Source organism: Vulpes lagopus, chromosome 20, assembly GCF_018345385.1.
Source record: "Vulpes lagopus strain Blue_001 chromosome 20, ASM1834538v1, whole genome shotgun sequence".
Lineage (NCBI taxonomy): Eukaryota > Metazoa > Chordata > Mammalia > Carnivora > Canidae > Vulpes > Vulpes lagopus.
The window spans coordinates 1,301,267-1,318,916 of record NC_054843.1 but is presented as its reverse complement, the minus strand read 5'-3'; the positions used below and the strand labels follow the sequence as shown (position 1 = coordinate 1,318,916).

Here is a 17,650-nt window from a genome sequence, read left to right as displayed (position 1 = left end):
GTATCCTCATCCCCACCCACATGTCAAGCAGAGGGCCTTGTCTCCTAGTCTTCCTCTTTCTGGCTTCCTCCCTCCAGCTCCTCTAAAGGAAGGACACCCCGAGGAGGCTGGGGTGGGGGCTGACTGACAGCCTGAGCAGAGACCGCCCAGCCCTCATCAGAACACAAAGATTAGCCAACGGGCTTGACCATGTGCAGGATCACACTGAGACCCTGTTAGAGGGCAGAAGACTTGGCTCTGGACTCAGAGGAGATTGAGCCAGAAAAAGTGAAGCAATGATCAACTCTGGGGGAAAACCAGAAGTTGTACAAGGAAGAGACGATAATTATAGAATGTCCACTTGGCTCAGTCGTGCACATTTACATGATCAGAATAACAACAGCCCTGAGCCCAGATTAGAAATGAAGCTGTTCGGGGCACCTGGGTGGCTTAGTTGGTTGAGCATCTGACTCCTGATCTCAGCTCAGGTCTTGATCTCACGGTCATAAGTTCAAGCCCCATGTTGGGCTTCACGGTGGACATGGAGCCTACTTAAAAAAAAAAAACCAACATAATCTAAAAATGAAACTATTTATAGTTCTACAGAGATGTGAGGGATGGGCGGGGGTGTGAGAAGCTAACATCCTCATTACCACAAATGGAAGGTCATCATGCCTTCCCTGCCCCCTGGAATCTAATTTCTCCTTTCAGTATGAAAACCAGGTTGAAAAAAACGAAAAAAAGAAAAGAAAACCAGGTTGACCTGTGGGGCGCCAGCAGGTCAGGGGAGTCACCCAACCCTAACCCAGGTCCCAGGTCCCAGGTCCCGGGTCCCTTCCTCTCCTTATCAAACTGCCATTTCCTGTTCAATTTGTCATTTCTACCAATGCCAGATAGAGCCACTTGTGGACATCGTTAGGGGTGCGTGCCCCCTGAAAGTCTGCGCTGCCTTTGTTGACACAACTTTGTACCTTCCAACCCTGGATTAAAGGACTCCGTTTCCATGATTGCTCCAGAGGCCTGGTTTGGGGGCGTGACTGCTGAGCTAAGAGAGGAGCTTGTGCTTGGGGTCCCCCGGATCGGCCCACTGGTGGTGGTAGTTGCCTCTACACACTCGATCCCTTTCCTTCCCTGGGCCCTGGTTTCCCCCGCCGTCCTTCCATTGTGGGGACAAATGAAGACCTATGAAAGGGTCCCGCAGAGGGCTTGGCACACACAGCAGGTGCTCAATGAATGTAAAGTTGCAAACCATAAAAAAAAAGGTGATGGAGACAAGGTCCCAGATATCGTGAGCTTTGAACAAAACTACTGCAGATTTTTTGTTTTAAGGGAGTATCTATTCCTAGATTTGTAGAGAAATTCCTTTTTGGGCACCTGGTAGCTCAGTTGGTTAAGCATCCGACTCTTGACTTCCGCTCAGGCCGTGATCTCAGGGTCGTGAGATCGAGCCCCACGTCAGGCTCCGTGCTCACTGTAGGGTCTGCTTGAGATTCTCTCTCCCTCTCCCGCTGATCCTCCCCCCTCCTCCCTCTCTAAGAAAATAAAAAGAACTCTCTTCTCGTTGAGTTTTCTGCTTCCACCCTTGAACTTTTGGACCTGGGGGAACAATGTACTTTTTCTGCATTTGTTTCTTTGCATGGAATGGACAGGAATGAAGTTCTCAGCCCAACACTTTCTTCTCTCCCGTCCTGAGGCTCGGTGCCAGTGAGGGCCCGGCTTCCCCGAATGCTGACAGCACGAGGGAAGGAGGACGCAGGGAGGCTTGGCATCTGAGGCCTTCGGGCGCCGGTGCGGGTGGTGGCCCTGCCCCAGCCCATCCCCAGAAGAAGGTGGGTTTCAGGGCAGGTTGACATTTGGGAGGCATGTGTAAGGAGCTTTCTGACGCCTCTTCCCACCAGGAGCCATCCCTGGGAGCCCTCGCTTCCGCCGACTCTGCCTGCCTGCCCCATGCCCGGGCCCATCTGTGTCGTCTCGCCCGCAGGGCCATCCGAAGCCCTCGGCCCCCCGCCCTGCCTGGGCATTCCCCGTCATGCAGGGTCCACCCAAACGCCGCTCCCAGGGCTCTCCCTGCTGTGTCTGTGCTTGGTAAGGGCCCATCCTTTCTTGTGGCCCTGGGGGGGGGGCCCTCAATACACAAACGTGCCATGTTGGCTCCGTGGAGGGGAAGGACAAGGACGGGACCCGGCTGCTCCCTCCTGGCTTCTGCCCGCCCCTCCCCCTCTGCCAGCGAGGACGCTGAGCACCGGCCTCCATCGGAGGGTGTGAGGCTCTGGGCCAACGGGGACCAGAACAGCGCCTGGCACAGGGTGCACCCAGGGCAGGCTCTGCAGGTCACGGGTCACGGGGCTGCTGCTGCGGAAACTGCTGGGCTCTGCCCCTGGGGCACCGGCAGCCACAGAGCAGCCGTAGGCAAATGAGCTTCCCGCTCCCCACTGCGAGCCGCTCCGGAGCAGCAGGGCTGGGGGCAGGACCGCGTGGGAGAGGAGGAAGGGCGGCGCACCTGGAAATCCCGGCTGAGCCCTCGGCCGGTGCCTGCGAGGAATGCGGCCCCACTGGTCCCGGCGGCCCCCTGGATCCCGTCCCCGTGGCCGTGTGGGGCTGGAGCAAGGGCTTCACACACCGGGGGGTCTGATCCTCAGCAGGGGCCAGAGCCCAGGCCCCACGGAGCCTGCACCAAGGCGGCACGCGGTGCTGGGGAGGAGCGGGGGACATCTGGAGCCCAGGACAGAACCGGGATCACCTGAGGCTGAAGGTGACCCTAGGGGCCTTTTCTCTGTCTTGAAAAACTTCTCTCTTGGCCTCTCGCACCAGTTTCAAGACTCTCTTTCCTCTGCAAGAGGAGACTGAGGCATCTCACTGGGCTCCCCAGTTTCCCCCAGGCCCCAGAGGTGGGCGTCCCTGTGTCTGCCCACCTGAGTCCACATCGCCCTTGCCAGCCAGCTTGCAGTCTCCGTGAGCTGCTCCAACCCTGTCCACCTGCCCCCACTCCCTCACCCTGGCCTCGGTTCGGGGCCTGCAGGTGCACCTCTCGGCGCAGAGGGACCTATCCAGAAAGATCTCACCCTCCTTCACCTGGGAAGGCCTTGCAGGCCGGGGGCGGTCTTCTCTGTCTCCTCCTCGTTCTCTCTCAAGGAATAGCGGTACCTCTCCAGCACGGGGCAGCAGAGGAGCAGGGCAGGGCAGCAGTGGCGGCCCACAGCCTGGGCTCTGGGAAGCCTGGACTGCAGTCCCTCCCGCCCGCTGCGCAGGTGGCTACATGGCTGTAGCCCAGTTCCTGAAAGGGGGAGTGAAGGGTCCTCCTCTCAGGACGCTGAGCTGAAAACCCTGAAGCTCTCAACACAGCCTGGGAAGACAGAGGTGGGGCAGGGGTCTGGGCGAAGTGCCCAGGGCCCAGCCCACTAGGGCTGGTGAGTTTGACAGCACAGGGGTGGGAGAGGGGGGAGGATCCCATTCTGCGGGCAAAGCACCCTGGAGCTGGTTAAGCTGGGGTGAGGCTAAGGTGGAGCGAGGGATGGAACATGTGCCCTGATCTGGGTGTGACCCCATCCACATGAGGAATTGCAGGGGGGTCGGAAGAGGTCACACGGGTAGGAGGGGGGCTGGGCTGAGCCCCTGGGCTGTGGTGCTGGGTGGGCGCCAGGGAGGCCTCCCCTTCTTACACCTGAGCAACATGAAAATTCCTAGTTAAAAAAGCTGCAAGACCCAGTTTGGGGGGCTCGGGGGAAGGCGCTGGGAGGAGCTGGCCGTCCATTGCCAGGCACCTCTGCGCAAGGGGAACAGAGGGATTTTATCGGTTTAAAGTAGTTTTCTCTATTTTCCAAATGGTTTACGACAGCCACGTATTATTTGTAATCAGAAAAGGATGTTAACGGGGGCCCCTGGGTGGCTCAGGGGTGGAGCGTCTGCCTTACGGTGGGCTGTGATCCTGGGGTCCAGGGTCCAGTGGGCATCGGGCCCCCTGCAGGGAGCCTGCCTCTCCCTCTGCCTGGGTCTCTGCTCTCTTTCTCTCTGTGTCTCATGAATAAATAAATAAAATCTTTTTTAAAGAAAGGATGTTACCTAAAAGTTAATCTGACCGCGTATCAAACGTCAGAAGCGGCTCTCTGCTGGGCTGGGGGTGGGCTGGAGGGAGGGGCAAGAATCAAAGCTGGAAGTCTGGGGCCTGGGCTGTGGGGCCGCCCTGGGGGGCAGCCAGCAGCCCCACCAGGCACCTGCTGCAGCGCTTCCCCCGCCACCCCCCATCGCTTCCTCCAGTCGCCCCGGCATCCCGCAGTGGGTCGGGCACATTATGTTCACCCCAAAAGTTTCCAAATTTGGGAACTCTGCAGCCACTGATCGGCGGCCCCCAAGCTTCCTGCCGTGTTCCTGGCGCGGACACTCGTGGACACGCCACCTGTGGTTGCCCCGCGCCCAAGCGCACAGATTGGGAACCCGCCACAAGGTCCGGGGTGTGCGCGCCGGGTCTGCCCGCGGAGATGTTCAGACGATAGGTGGCCCCGCAGGGACTCAGACCCACTGTAACCCCTCAAGTCCCTGGAGCAAAGCCCCGGGTCTCGGGGTGGAGGCGGCACGAAGCCAGCTCTGCGCTCTCGGCCCAGCCACCTGCCGGGGCTGTGTCTGGAGGGATCGCAGGGAGGCACTACGCCCAGGTGCCCAGGTGCCCACGCGTGTACGCAGCACAGGCGACCCCATCCCCGCCGGCAGCTCGCCTGCTGTGCCCTCTGGGTCGCAGGGAAGGCTCTGGGCATGGCCGCGGCGCCCCCCGCTGATAAACCAGGCTAAGGAGCACTGGCCTCCACGCCTGCCTCAGTCTCCCAGCTTGCAGCCAGTGGGGCAGGTCTCAGCACACGCCCCCCCACGAGGCAGGGCCTTCCCAGAGTCGCTGGAGGTGGAGGACGGCCTCCCCTCCCTCGCCCTCCAGCACCTGGGCTGGGCAGGATGGGCTGGGGTCCCACTCGGGATGCCGCCCCCGCCGCCCCCACACCCAGACCCCGCACTTGAGGCCTACCTTTCTGGGGCCCCTGGAGTCTACTGCGCCTGCAGCCTCCAGAAGCCCAAGGTGCCAACCCCCGTGGAGAGATGGGGAGACAGGTCCGGGTCAACCCCAAGCCCCGCCGTCTACCTGGGGGCGCGTACACCAGCCTTCCTTCCCGGAGTGAGGCCCCGGGGCACCCTGAACCTGGACTCAGGCCAGGACTTGTGCAGGAAGAGGGGCCTAAATGGGCGGAGGAAACGTTCCCAGGGCTGAGGGGCATGGGGCTGGGCGCTGCACCTGGGAAGCTGGTGGCCACCCCCCAACCCTGTGGCCACCCCGGGGAGGAGGTCCTGACACCTGGCACTTGGCGAGGGCAGGGTTAGGGCACTGGCTGGGGGCACACAGGGCGGGGAGTCCAAATCCTAGGACCTGTGGGCAGCACCGGAGCTGCAGGGCGCTGCGCCCCGACGGGAATCCGTGGGCAGGTGCTGGCACACGCAGTGTGGAAAGGTCAGTGGCCCCGGGTGCTTCATGACGAAGCCCCTCGCGGAGGGCCCGGGGGACAGAGGGAGAAGCAGTGGGGCAGCGGGCACCACCTGGAGGCCATCCCTCCCCGGCTGCGAGGGACCCCAGGCCTCGGCGCACAGGTGCACAGACGGCTTGTGCGCCCAGCGCAGGGGCAGGAGGCCTCCGGGTCCGGGCGCAGGGGGAGCAGATTCTCCTGCAGCCCCGCTCCCAGCCCAGAGGCCCAGGGTGTGACCACGGTGGGCCGCGAGCGCCCTCGGGCGACGAAGGAATGAGCCAGAGAGAAAGCAAAGAATCCGGGTCCTGCAGGGAGGGGCTCAGTGGAGACTCCGCGGTGGAGCGCTGGGAGCGGCTGGGGCGGGACCTCCTGGGGAGGGCAGGGCCTGGGCAGCCCCTCCAGGGCTCTCCTCCGGGGAGCTGGGGGGCGGGTAAGCAGAGAGGGACTCCAGGGGTCCCCGGGTGCAGCTAGAGGGCGCGGAGCCCAGACAGGCGGCCAGAGCAGGAGCCCTCGGGGTGGGGGGGAGTTTGGGGGGCAGAGATCAGGGGGCTGCTGGGTTGGCAGGGAGAGGGGGAGCCAGCAAAGACGACACCTCGGGTTTTGGCTTGGGCAGCCGCCTGGGTGAGGTGGTGGAACAGATTGGGATCAGAACCAAGAATTCAGTTTTGTGGTTTTCACTACATTTTCAGGTGGAGATGGAGAGATCCAGCTGCAGATGGAAATGTCAGGATAACAGGGTAGGGCATGGAAGCATGGACGGGAGGAGGTCACTCAGGGGTCCAGGGGACAGATGGACAGAAGAGACCCCAGGACTTTCAAACCTCCTGGCTGTTCCCTTTTGTTGGACGCTGTTTTCCCTTTTTTTAAAAAAAAGATTTTATTTATTTATTTATTCATAAAGAGGGGGGGGCAGAGACACAGGCAGAGGGAGAAGCAGGCTCAATGCAGGGGGGCCAATGTGGGACTTGATCCCAGGTCTCCAGGATCACGCCCTGGGCTGAAGGCAGATGCTTAACCGCCGAGCCTCCCAGGGGCCCTGAACACAGGTTGTTATAGCAGGGATTATGGATGATTTTTCCTTTGTAAATATTTTTGTCATTCAGGTTATTTTTATTTTTTTAAGATTTTATTTATTTATTCATGAGAGACATAGAATGAGAGAGAGAGAGAGAGAGAGAGAGAGACAGGCAGAGGGAGAAGCAGGCTCCATGCAGGGAGCCCGACATGGGACTCGATCCCGGGTCTCCAGGGTCACGCCCTGGGCCGCAGGTGGTGCTAAACCTCTGAGCCCCCCGGGGCTGCCACCGTTTTCCCTTTACTGAGCAAACCTGCGCTGCTGGAAGAGGCAAAGAGCAAGCCCTGAAGCTGGCGCGGTCCGGCAGGCCTGGAGCCCACCTGGTGGGGCTCCCGCGGGCAGGAGGTTGTAGCCCCAGCAAGCCGCTCTCTGCTTTGACCACCTGGTCTGGCAGATGCTGGCCCAGACCCACGGTGGCCCCCGGCAGCCCTTACGGAGCGGGGGACGGGGGGTGTCAAGCCTCAGACGGCTGCCGGGATGTCTCCCAGGGACATTTGTCTGTGCCTTCGGCCCGGTTGTTCGCTGTGACGTCACCCCTGTCCCTTGGGCCTGAGGTCTCTGGGGTCAAGCGGCCTCGCTCCCTGCTGCACGTTCTGGCCCGGGGCCAGCGGGCTCCTGCCCAGCCTGGGGAAGAGGCCGCGCACACCTGCTGTGTCCCTGGTACCTGTGTGGCCTCTGTCCTCTGGAGGGTCGTGGGCTCAGTAAGGCCTCGGAGGTGTGAGTGGACACTATGCGGCCTCGGGGAGTCGCAGATGCCGCCACCTGGGCCCTGCGGCTGCGGTCATCGCTGTAGTGTCCCCTGGCAGGCGGCACCCCGCTTTGCAGGCGGCTGGCGGGTGGGCTTCCAGGGGCTGCGGTGGCTGAGTCCCAGGGCCGGGTGCGGGGAGGGCGCCGGGGGCACGGGGGTCAGCTCTCCAGGGGGCCGGCGGCGAGCCAGGGCTAGCACCCGCACCCCAACGTGCAGGACCCGCCCCCCCTCCCCCCGCAGGTGGCCCGGCGGCCGCCCGCCGCGCCAAGGTCACCCACACCTGCCGGGGGCGGGGCCCGCGTCCTGGCCCCGCCCCCTCCCGCCCGGGCGCCTGCGCAGCGGGCGGCGCGGGGGGAGCGCGGATCCCAGCCGCCCGGCCCCTGTTTCCGCCCGGCCCCTGTTTCCGCCCGGCCGCCGGCGCGCAGGACCAGCTTCCGGCCGGCGGTGGGACGCTCGCCGCGCGACTTCCGGCGGGCCCGCGGAGCATGGGGAAGGTGAGGGGGCTGCGCGCCCGCGTGCACCAGGCGGCGGTGAGGCCCGCGGCGCAGGCGGCGTCGGGCCCCGCGCCCCCGGATCCGGAGGCGGCCCCGGCTCGGGAGGCGGCCGGCGGGGTCGGCGCGAAGGTGAGCGGCGGGCGGCGGGCGGAGTGTGTCTGTGTCCCCGGGACGCCCCGGCGCCGCGCTCAGCCTGCTGCTCTCGGGGTCCCTGGGGCGGCGGCGGGCGCCTCAGCCGTCCTCGGGGGCCGGCCCCGCCGTGCGTGTGGCCCCGGGGCTGACCCTCGGCTGACCCCGGGCTGCGACCTCCGGGCTGTGACCCCCGGCTGACCCCCGGGCTGTGACCCCCGGCTGACCCCCCCCAAGCTGTGACCCCCGGCTGACCCCACCCCGGGCTGTGACCCCCGGCTGTGACCCCCGGCTGACCCCCCTCGGCTGACCCCACGGTGCGACCCCTGGCTGACCCCCGGCTGACCCCACCCCGGGCTGTGACCCCCGGCTGACCCCCCGGGCTGCCATCCCGGCTGACCCCAGGCTGTGACCCCCCACGCTGCGACCCTGGGGCTGTGACCCTCAGCTGACCCCAGGCTGCGACCACAGGCTGACCCCCGCCCCTGTGCCTCCTTTGGGCTGCAACCCCCTTGCTGCAACCCTTGCACCGACCCCTGGGCCGCCTGGGGGTGTTGATGCTGCCCCCGTGGCCAGGCACAGGTGCAGGCCGCGGACAGGACGCGCTCCACGCCTCGGCTGCGCTCCCAGTCTTCATAACTTCCCAGCCGCCCTCTCCCTGTTTGCCGCGGGGAAGTCCAAGCCCGGTCCGAGATCCGTCACCCCAGACCGCAGGGTGAGAAGGAGCTGGGTGCGCTGGCTCTGAGAGCTCTGGCAGTGGTGGCCCGTTTGGCGCGGACACGTCTACCGGCGTCGTTAGTGTATCCAGAGTCGTGCAGCCGACACTACGGACTTCAGAACGTGCCTGTCACCCCAGAAAGAGACCCCGGCCTGTAGGGCGTGGCCCCCAGTCGTCCTCTGCCCTGCGGGGAAGCTGGGCCAGCGGGAGAACCACTTTGTCGGCCTTCCCGCCTGCGGTGGGGGTGGAGGAGGAAGTTCCACGGCTGGACCACACCGGGGTCTGGTCACGTGATGACGTCGCAGTCCTCAAAGGACACCAGTGGCGCAGCATCAAGCCCTCGTGTGTGAGGGTCCAGAAATGTGAAGCTGTAAAGCACCACCGTGGACGGTGTCCGAATGGCCACGTGACACGAAGTGAGGACTGGCTGTGTGCACGCGGCCGGGGGCGGCACTGCCCCTCACCCCCCGCGGCTCCTCCTTGGGAGGGCTCCGCTGGGGTGGCCTTCGCTGCGTGGTCCTCGCAGCTGCCGCCCAGGCTCCAGCCCTGGCCCCTGTGATTTTCCTCGTGTGTCTTGTTTACTGACTTTCCTCCCACCCTGGGAGCTGCTGAGGAGCGTGGGCTTCTCGTTGAGGTGCCCTGTGTGAGCTCTGGGTGCAGGCCAGCCCCTCACCTGGGCCCTCAGGCTAGTTCCCGCTCGCCCCAGTCCTGGAGCTTGGACCTGGAATGAGCCAGGTGGGCCCGGGAGGTGGGCTCTGGCTCAGCACAGTGTGATCGGCAGTGGGGGGTGTGTTGAAGTCTCCCTGTGGGGTGAGCGCGGGTCAGAAGCCTGGGGAGGGATTGCTGAGGTCCAGCAGTGGTCATGAAACAGAGGGTGCTGTGGGAAGGATGAGATGGCGCGGGTTCGGGAGGAAACCTGGTTCCTGTCACAGTGCGCCGGGGGCTGACCTCTCAGCTCACGATCGCTGCCGATCCCGTCTGCTCTGAGATGGTCCCCGCGCCAGGAACGGAGCCCGTCCGGTGTTCTGAGGCAGGTGGGAAGTGGTGCCTTAGGTTCCCAGCTGGGAGCTCCCAGTGGGCTCAACCCGGGGGGCTCTCCGGGAGGAGCTGGCCTGCTCACCTGGACGCCCCGCCAAGGGCTCCCCCGCCCCGGGACCGACCTGGCCTTGTGCTCTGGAGCCGCAGGGGAGTCTTCCATCTTCTTTCCTTCCTAGGAATGGGCTTTCGTGAACAGTGATGTTTTTGCCGGGACCAAGATAGACCCCAGTGCCTTGGTGCAGAAGCTGGACCCAGACACGAGGAGCGTTGCTTCCGTCAGGAGAGGTGAGAACGTGCGGCCAAGGTCCGGGTGTTTACAGCTCTGGCACCAGGCTGGTCTAACACACTTGTGCGTGCCAGGCAAGCTGCAAGTTAGTCTGCACGTTCTTGAAAGGCTTTTTTTATTAATGGTAAAGTTTTAAGGTGCGTTAAAGTAGAACGGTGTGAGGATACCCTACGTACCCGTCACCCTTTCAACACATACGGGGTTATTTTGACACAAATAGCGTTTTACTCATAAATTCTTTTAACATATATTTCCAGGGGCCCTGGGGGGCTCCGTCTGTTAAGCGCCTGCCTGTGGCTCGGGTCATGATCTCAGGGTCCTGGGATCAAGTGCCGCGTTGGGCTCCCTGCTCATCGGGGCGTCTGCTTCTCCCTCTCCGCGGCTCCGCCTGCCTGTCTCTCTGTCAAATAAATAGAATCTTAATGTATATCTTGAGGGCTCTTAAAGTATAAACGTGCAATACTGCTGTTACACGTGAACCTATTAGTGTTTCCACGTCAGGTAAGTGCAGAGCGCTCACATTGTGGCTTCCAGCGGCAGACGAGAAGAGAAGGCCATCCCAAGGGGGAAACCTGGCGGAGTAGGGCCTGTGTGCGCAGGTGCCTCCGGGTGCTGATTTCTCATCTTCACGGCCGTGAGACGTCCCAGGACAGGGACCCGTGGCGGTCAGTTTCGGGATTTTCTGCTGTTAGTCAGCTAAGGGCAGCGCGGGGAGGGCTGCCTTCCGCACCTGTCGATCCCATTTGCCTCTGGCTCAGGGGAATCCTCACGGCGGCCAAAGCGGCACGTTCCGGGGTGGCTTGTTCTCATCCCTCACTACCCTCTTGCCGACTGTGTCTCAGGACGAATGCCGTTTAGCAGGTGGCAGCTCAGGCTGCGTCCCACCCTGGTGTGAGCCCTGTGCTCCTGCGGGGACCCGGGGCCAGGGCAGGCCTGTACCTGAGGCCGGGGGCATGTAGACTCTCCGCGTGTTCAGCGTCCTCTTCTGGTCTGTCTACACATTGGGACGGTTTTTATCGCTTTTCTTAGACGTGGGTGAGTGCTGTGTGTGTGGTTCAGGTTAGCCCTTCTGGGGTGTTTACACGGCCCAGGAAGTTACTCCTCCAGGTTGCGACAGATGCTGTCTTCCCGCGGTGTGGGTGGGCAGCCAGCGGGAGATGGGCCCCCTGGGCTGGTGTTCTCGCCTTCTCGTCCTTCTGAGTGAGCGGCACGTTTGTGGGCGCTCAGCCTGCAGTGACGGCCCACCCACACCCGTTGCCTGATGCTGAGCGCTGGGCTCTTGCCACCTCCATCCAGGGGCCTGGTGGATGTAGCTGCAGAGCGCGTGGCTCTTGTTCCTGGGCCGCTGACAAAGCTCTCTCAGGAGGCGCCGTGACTGTTGAAGCGCAGGCGCACACCTGAGTAGGTGGGCTCTCCACGGGCGCCGGGCCCACTGCCTGCAGTGGGGTCTCCGTGAGGGGCTGACTCCAGGTGAGGGCCCAGGGCAGGGTGGGAGAAGCCGTCTGTGCCGCAGTGTCCCCGACAGCTTAGAGGGACAGAGGGGACAGAGCCTTAGTGTTTAGTTCTGGGTCCTGCACTGGAGCCCTGGCGCTACACACCGTTGGCTGCTGGATTTTGGAGCATCTGGTTAACTGCATCTGCCGGGCAGGCGTGCCACGTGGCCGCCTGGGAGCTGTCTGGGGCCCCTTGAGCATGCAGGTAGCACTCCCATGTCTGTGAGGGGCTGGCATCCTTTGTCCCCCTTCACAGAGGACGCGGCACAGGACGAGGTGAAGTGGCAGTAGAGGGGCCCAGTTCGCTGATGTAGGACAGCAGGGCCTCCCTCTGGCACCGCTCCCTGCAGGGCATGGTCACAGTCCTCCCACGTCCCTCCCCTCCCCACCTCTCCTGTGCAGAGAAAGCAGCTGAGGCTGTGTGCCCACCTTAGGGTGGTCCCCAGCCAGCTCCAGCATCACTGGGACCCCCATCCCGACCTGCCTGAGCTTGTTTCCACCACCCTCCTGTGTCTGTGACGCCGCCACATCAGGATACTGGCCAGGAGCCTCGCAGGTCCTGCTTGGCTGCTAGAGGAGCACAGAAGCGCCTCCATCTTTTCCCATCTCCTCTTGACGATCCTGGACCCCAGCCCTGTCCTCTCGGTTCTTCGGTTCTTCGCTATGCATGACCCAGTCCTTCCTGATCTGATTGGGTCCTAGCAGCGCTGCAGTCCTGTGGGAGTCCCCGTGGTCACCGCAGATCTGGGACCTTGTGCTCATATCTCTGCTCAGTGGGCGAAACTCAGTTACCTCTTGGCTTTGTACGGAGTCTGAGGGCTCTTTAGAAGATTCTGGAGCACCACAGAAAGCACGGCCACCCAGAAAGCGCAGGACGTTACTTCCCAGCAAAGGGAACATTAGAAGTCTGGGTGGTGTAAGCCTGAAAACCACGGGGGTTGGGGCGGAGGGGAGGCGGAAGGAAGGAAGGTGCTTGGCTTTCTTTCCGGGACGGGCAGTCAGGTGTGCTCACAAGGAGACACGAGGAGCTCAGGAGAACAGTGTGTTATGCTCTCAGGTCCTCGAGACAGGAGCAAGCACACGGGGCCACGGGGCGGGAGCACGAGGGAGGTTAGCAGGCCGAGCACGGGGATTGGCTAGCCCGGAGCAGGGAGTCTCCCCAGCCAGGAAGGTGTATTTTTAGGACGTCAGGATACCATCGCACGCAGAAAACTAAACTGCTTACAGAAGGAGAGGGCCTGGCGACGGGCTGTTAGCTCTGTGGTCTTGCAGTCAGCAGAGCTCGGAAGGCCTCAGGTGCAGGTCTGGGTCCCGGGGACCCTCAAGTGGCGTAGCCTGGGGCCGAGCTGCCGACGGGTAGGAGTGTGCGCTCGGGAGCCCACAAGCTGCAGTCCAGGCAGGGCACTGGCTCTGCTCTGGGCCGTGTTCCTCGTCCGTGAAAGGGCGGTAATGACGCTGCTCGCCTCCTAGGTTTGGCCTGTTTTGGTGAAGACGGGTTCGCAGACGGGACGTGTTTGACATGGTGCTTGATTCTAGCCCAGCTGATGCTGCGGAAGCCACGGCCCCTCCCCTGCTGGCTGGAGGTGCCCAGACAGCTCAGGCGGCCGTGCTTCAGCCTCCCCCTGCACCTCGTCTCCCTCTTTGCCCGCAGCTCTTCCATCTTGGCCTGCGTCACCTTGTCTCTCAACTGGCCAGGGCCCTGGAGCCTACAGGGAGATGACAGATGAGCTGGGGCTGGTGGCCTGGGGCAGGCGCAGGGCCTGTGGAAGGTGGCATCTGCTGCCCGGCCACCTGCTGGGCCGTGAGAGCGAGCGTGCCTGTCAGCCTGCATTAGCGCAGACGTGTCCCTCCTGGAGTCCTTGCCCTGGGATGAGTCACAGAAGGAACTGCGCCCGCCTCCGGCCGCCGTGCCGCACCATGCCATGGGTATGGTCTGGAGGAGGCCGAGCCCGCGCGGGGAGCCCTGGCCTGGTTGTGGGGCCATCCCCTGGCCCATTGTACATCCCCACCCTGTGCACCCGTGCGGCTCCCCTTCCCCAGCATGCGTGCACATGCTCCTCCCGTGTGCGGGCCTGTGCTCACCACTGGGCCCGTTTGACCCTGTGGGTGCTTTGCAGGTGCCATCTTTCCTGAGTTTGTGCAGTGAGCCTTTGGGAGCCCTGCCGGCCTAGGAGCCAGGTCTTCCCTCCTTGGGCCCACCTTCTGATCCCGGGCAGGGACACTGAGCTCCCAGTGAGGTGCTCTGGGGGGCTTCATCTCCCACCCTGGGGGCAGGAGGCTGTGGTGTGGAGCCGAAGGTCACCCCCAGTTCCTGCGGCAGATGGCACCACCACCAGCAGCAGCAGCAGAACTAGGCTTTGCCGAGGGTCGGGCTCTGTGGGCTCATGGACCTGTGTGCGAAGGGGCTTTGAAGCTCTTCCGCACCTGCCTTTGGGGGCACCCGGGGGTCCACGGTGAGCATCGGGCTCCTGTACCCTTCCCCTGCACAGGACACCGCTTTGCTGGTTCTCTTTCTACTTCTGTATTCCTCTGTCTGGAAAGTTGCAGAAAACCAGCTCTGTTGTTCTCACATGGGAGGCGGGCTGTTGGGCCAGTGCTCAGCCCTGTGGCCTGGGCTGGCAGTGCTGGCCCGGGACCTGAGCCAGCGAGGCCGGCACGCGAGGACAGGCCTGGTTAGGGAATGCGGTGGGAGGGAGGCAGGGAAGCACGCTGGCGGCCGCATGCTGGTGGTGCGGGGGCTGCTGACAGGTGCTCTGGGGGCCGAGTGGACTGGACTGGGCCAGCCTCCGGGCTGCAGGGCCTGCAGGGGCTCCCGGGCGGAGCCTTGGGCCTGCCCTCTGGGGCTCCGGGCTGCAGGCCTGTGACCTTCGCTCCCGCCCGAGCAGGTGCAGGCCTGGAGAGTGCTCGGCAGAGGGCGGCAGAGCTGCGTCTCCCGTGAGGCCGCCGGGCTTGGAGAGGCTGCCCTGCCTGGGGCCCGAGCTCCTGCGCACCGTGCGGGGCCTTGGGGGATTTTGTAAAGTTCCCCCTTCAAAGACTTTTCGCACTAATTCCTCCAGCCGTGAAGCAGGGGCGGGACAAGTCCCCGGCAGGTTTTCCCTCCTTGTCCCTGTGCTACCCTGAATGTGAGAGGAGCGAGGAGAGGGGATTGTTGCTCTCTGGACCAGCCCAGGCAAGAGCGCGGCGGCCTTGCTGGTGGTGGTCTGGGGACCGCCTGGCCGAGGGGCTGTGAGCCCCGTGGCTTCTGGTCCTCCTGAAGACCGTTGCAGGGGGTACCCGAGGTCTGCAGCGGGTGAGGCCTCTGTCAGTTCGGGAGCCAGAGAGCCTTCCTGTGTCCTTGCTGCCGCGCGTGGCGCCCGCCCGCAGGAGGTGGCCTGCGTCTCCTGTGACTGCTGGCTGCTGGCTGTGGGCTCCTCTGCTCTCACCAGGGTATTGGTTCCTTGCTGTGGGTGTCGGCCCTGGGGGGGAGCGGCCCTGCCCAGCCCCCGGGAGGGGCACCCACTGCCTCTGGGGGTGTCCTGACTTGGCGGGCCCGAAGTCTGCGCCCCTGACCAGGTGGAGGATTGGGCAGGGTCTTCTGCTCTGGGCCTGCTGGCAGCTGCCGGGCCGCTGTGCTGGAATGCGGATGGCATCTGGCCCTGCGGTCACGCGGTGCCGGGGCAGGAAGCAGCCCGCCGTCGGGCTGCTGGTGCCTTGGTCTGCCTCCAGCCCGTTGGTTGTTAACAACAGGAAGCAGGGAAGGGCAAGGTCAAGGGCGCAGCCCAGAGGAGCCCTGCTTGGGTGGTTTTGAGAGGGTATGGGTGTGAGGCTGCGGGGCGTGGGGCCTGCTTCCTGCCCCTCTGTCATCTGGGCTTTGGGGGGAGGAACGTGGGAGTGCTTGGTCCTGTGCATGGATCCCCTTCCTCCCCAGTTTGGGACAAGCCAAAGCCACTTCATCTCCAGGACCTTCTTCCAGTTTCTAGACGGGCTCGTTGCGGGAGGTAAAGCACAGGAAGACCTGGCTGAAGCCCACGGGCCCTGTGGCAGCCGTGTGAGGACTTGTGTGCACAGCGTGTGCTGAGGCAGATGCGCTGAGGATGTGGCCTGAGGTGCCAAGGGGCCGGGAGCCCCCGGCATCCCCGAGGCTGCAGCTTGCCTCCGCCCCTCCAGCTCGCGGGAGTCTCTGCCCATCCCAGCAGCCCCGAGGGCAGTGAGGGGGCTGACTCTGTGCTGGAGGAGGGCTGCTGGCTTTTAGGTGTCTGTGTGGGCTCTGTGTGAGCCGGCCCCTGGTGTACCCTGCAGGCATGCCCCCGCCCACGCCCTCCCCGCACGCTGTTGCCCGGCACTGGTGACCCAGATGCCAGCAGAGCTACACAGCCCACCTGGGGGTGGGGAGGAGATGGGACATGCCAGCACGCCGGACTCCTGGAGGTGGTGTGAGCCACAGCAGGGTGGAGGCCCCACAGGTCATGATTCACCAGGTCCAGGGCCTCAGGGACAGTCATAGCGCCTTTGAGCAATGGACCCCTCCTCCTCCCATCAGGGGTCCCTGGCTTGGCTCAGGGTACACCCAGGTGAGTCATCCTCTGGAGAATGGAGGGAGACCATCAGGGGAGCTGGGCAGCCACCTCGCAGGACTAAGGCCCAGGGTCCTGCCTGTCTGTGGGGAAGGACGAGGATGGGACCGGGAGGACCGTGCCCCACTCTACAGGCCGGCTGCTGGGGTGCCACGCTGCAGGGCCGTGGTGTGCCTGTTGGCCGAGGCCCCAGGTCGAGGTCTGGATCGGGCTCAAACCCTGGGGGTGCTGGAGCCTGCCTGTGCTCCTGGACAGCTCTGGGCGTCTGTCCCACCCCGACCTGCGCCCGGGCCGCCTCCTGGGCCAGTGGGCAGTGCTGGTGTGAGGAGGCGTCCGTGGCCGGGTGTGCCTTTCACTCCCCCGGGACCTGGGAGGCCAGCTCTTCTCAGGAGGCAGTGAGTGGCTGTCCCGTTAGCCTGTTCCTGCGAGGGACGTGCCGTGGAGACACTGGAGCAGCTCCCGGGCCAGCCTGCCCAGGAGCGTTTCCGCGTGGCTCCTGCTGCTGGTGGGGGCTGCCTTCAGCCCGCCAGCCATCTGTATGCTGCTGCGTTTGTCCCAGGAGGTGACCTCTGCTGTCTCGGGGGGCAGTCAGGAGCCCGCCTGCTCGGTCACGTCCTGCCCGTGGTTTCCTTACTGGCGGCCTGAGGCTTCCTGTGGTTGGCCCCCTCATGTGCAGGAGGGTTGCTGGGGGCCCTGGGCGTGCATCCTTGCAGAGCTCTGACTGCAGAGCGTGGCCCGAGCAGGTGACGGGGCGGCTCCTGGCGACCCCCTCCTCTGTCCTAGAGCGTGTGGTGGTGGCACACCGGCAGCACGGCCAGCTGCGTGTCCGTCAGGCTGAGGTCGCTTGTTGGATTTATCTGTCCTAGAAGGAGTTTAGCGTGCACAGTGGGGGAACACATGGCCTCCAGATGGGCCATGCCAGGGGCCAGCGTCTTGCTGCAGCAGACCTCTCCACGCATGGGGTGGGGGGTGTTGCACATCGGTGGGAGGGAGCAGATCTGGGCTTGCTCTGGAAGCTGGGGTTGGGGGGGGCAGGGGCCGGACTGGCAGAAGCACCTCACTCTGTTCTGCTCGAGGTCCTGGCCCCCTGAAGCGGAGCTGGTGCGTGAGTGGGCGCCCGAGGCCTCAGCCCAGCACGACTGGCTGAGCTCTGGCAGAGGCGTGGAAGTTCGAGACCGGCCTCCCCCTAAAACCACTTTTGTGAAAGGTGACACTTCACAGTGGAGAAGGGTGTGCATCCAGAGAAGACAGCGCCTCCTTCCCCCCGGAGACCGCTGCGCCTGTGTCCCCGTGTGGGATTCTGGGTCCGAGACCCGCTGCGCCCACACACTGACAGGTGAGCGCTCACGCCGCCTGCCCTTCTTGTGAGCCGGCCTCATGGCCCTTGGTCCTGGGGCTGCACCCCACGTGGGCCCCATCTGGGGGTCCGACTGGGATAGCCCTGGGTGCCTCCTGCAGGGTTCACGGCGCCCTGGCCTGCCTCTCTGCAGCCTGGAGGAGACGCGGCAGGCTGGGGGGTGGGGGTGGGGGTGGGGGGCTGCGCTGGCACAGAGCTCCTCTGGCCGTGGAGCTGGGCCTGGTCGTGGCGGGCCGGAGCGGGGGGGGGGGGGGGCTCCGTCATCACCTGATACCCCCCGAG

At 64.1% G+C, this 17,650-nt stretch overlaps 1 protein-coding gene across 3 annotated transcripts in view; it reads left to right on the top strand.

Annotated features, from left to right (window-relative positions):
- The first annotated feature begins 7,731 nt into the window (after positions 1 to 7,731).
- The window catches only part of SLX9 (SLX9 ribosome biogenesis factor), a 32,802-nt gene continuing 22,883 nt past the window's right edge, over positions 7,732 to 17,650 (top strand). Inside the window, exons 1-2 of one of the 3 annotated variants that reach the window (XM_041734934.1) lie at positions 7,732 to 7,923; positions 9,856 to 9,964. In XM_041734934.1, coding sequence (XP_041590868.1) covers positions 7,786 to 7,923; positions 9,856 to 9,964 — 247 coding nt within the window. In that variant the 5' untranslated portion in view covers positions 7,732 to 7,785. Of the gene's footprint in view, positions 7,924 to 9,855; positions 9,965 to 16,054; positions 17,348 to 17,650 lie in introns of those variants that run through there. The other 2 variants (XM_041734933.1, XM_041734932.1) reach the window with 2 other exon arrangements.